The 1906-nt window shown below is 41.9% G+C and overlaps 1 protein-coding gene across 1 annotated transcript; it reads right to left on the bottom strand.

Moving 5' to 3' along the window:
* Positions 1–642: 642 nt before the first annotated feature.
* LOC104960216 (quinone oxidoreductase-like protein 1) lies at positions 643–1666 on the bottom strand. The gene is made up of 3 exons (XM_010788194.1): positions 1533–1666; positions 1275–1295; positions 643–825 (listed from the first exon to the last, which is right to left on the bottom strand). Exons 1-3 carry the CDS (start codon positions 1630–1632, stop codon positions 674–676), a joined length of 273 nt encoding a protein of 90 aa, XP_010786496.1. The 5' UTR covers positions 1633–1666; the 3' UTR covers positions 643–673.
* Between the last annotated feature and the right edge of the window lie 240 nt (positions 1667–1906).

Below are 1906 nucleotides of genomic sequence, written 5' to 3'. Positions count from 1 at the left end.
ACATGACAACACACACAAACAAACACACACACAACACACACACAAGAGAGACACACACACACACAACACACACACACACACACACACAACACACACACACACACACACACACACACACACACACACACACACACACACACACACACACACACACACACACACACACACACACACACACACACACACACACACACACACACACACACACACACACACACACACACACACACACACACACACACACACACACACACACACACACACAGATAGAGACACACACAGAGAGAGAGACACAGAGACACACACACACAGAGAGAGACACACACACACACACACACACACACACACAGACACACACACACACACACACACACACACACACACACACAGATAGACACACACACACACACACACACACACACACACACACACACAGATAGAGACACACACAGAGAGAGAGACACAGAGACACACACACACACACACACACACACACACACAGATAGAGACACACACAGAGAGAGAGACACAGAGACACACACACACAGAGAGACACACAGAGAGACACGAGAGAGACACAGACACCATTATCCTTTCTAAAATGTTAAGAAAATATTGAATAAGAATAAAAAAAATACAACAAAGACAATCAAACCATTTTGTTTTTTAAAGATCATGGATCCAGGAGGATGTTAAAAATCTTCCAGGTGCTGATCATGTGTTTACCTCCAGAGTCGATGACGATGTCCACTCCCAGTCCTCCCGTCTCCTCCATAACCACGGAGAGCAGCTCTGATTTGTCTTTATAAACTGGGATCACCTTTGCTTTACACACAAAGACACAGAACCATCATATAAATATGGATCATAACGCAATAAAACAAAACTAAAAACCTGCAATCGTGCAATTCAGATCCTATCAGCAGAACATATCTCATTGGAAGATCGTTTAAATTGCAGTGGTTGCAATTCCAATGTTATCCACATGGTGGCGCCAGTTTTTAAAATGCATTCTCCCGTTTACAACATTTACGCAAATCAGAAGGTCTTATCTTTGGGTGACAAACATCAAATTATCGTTAAATCTTTGAAAACATTTGTAAAATATTATAACAAAAACAGTATCTGATAAACTGGTGATTTACAGCTCACAGGAATCATTAGGGATTTAGAAATCAGATCGTATTGAACTGCCTTTAAGTGCAGGAATGAGAAGATTAGCGAGGGAAATAAGCCTGTAGTTCAGGAAGAAAGACAGAAGGAAAAGATCTCACCTACTAACGGGTCCTGAACACCTGAGGAAATGTGGAGCGGCGAGGAAAAGATCAGAAGAAGACAGAAAAAATATGGAAATATTTTTATAAAAAGAGGGAAAAAGCCTGACATGATCATAAAAGCAAAGCGCTTAGGTCTGATTTGTGGATAATTCATTATTTGTTTCAAGGACTTTCATTGGGTGATTGGGTTTAAATATTTTCAAAGAAGTGTTTTGTAAGTGAACTACAGTCATCACGATGCTGGCCTGTACGTACCCACGCTGGGTCGAAGCTGCTCCAGGAAGGTGTTTTCTTCTGCTGTGTGTGACGTTGTAAAAACCTTCACTCCGTGGTAACACGCCAACTGGATGCACATGAGGCCAAAAGACTGAGGAGGGAGCGGGACATGGGGAAACACACTTATTAATATGTTTTTTTTTAGTTTAAAGGTCTCCTATTACACTCTTTTTCATCAGATATATACAGAGCCTGTCTCTGATTGGCTGGAACACCAAACAGATCATTGCAGCATTACCCATAATCCCCTCTGTTTCAGCCCTGTTTCCAAAGTGCTGATTCTCTGTCTGTTAGTTTAGATGAAAATAAGGAGCCCCTCCCCACGCCCCTCTGAGAGAGATTTGGTTACAAAT

The sequence above is a fragment of the Notothenia coriiceps genome, unplaced genomic scaffold (assembly GCF_000735185.1).
Source record: "Notothenia coriiceps isolate Sejong01 unplaced genomic scaffold, NC01 NC01_scaffold00031687, whole genome shotgun sequence".
Taxonomy (NCBI): Eukaryota; Metazoa; Chordata; class Actinopteri; order Perciformes; family Nototheniidae; genus Notothenia; species Notothenia coriiceps.
This window is presented reverse-complemented; position numbering and strand designations above follow the sequence as displayed.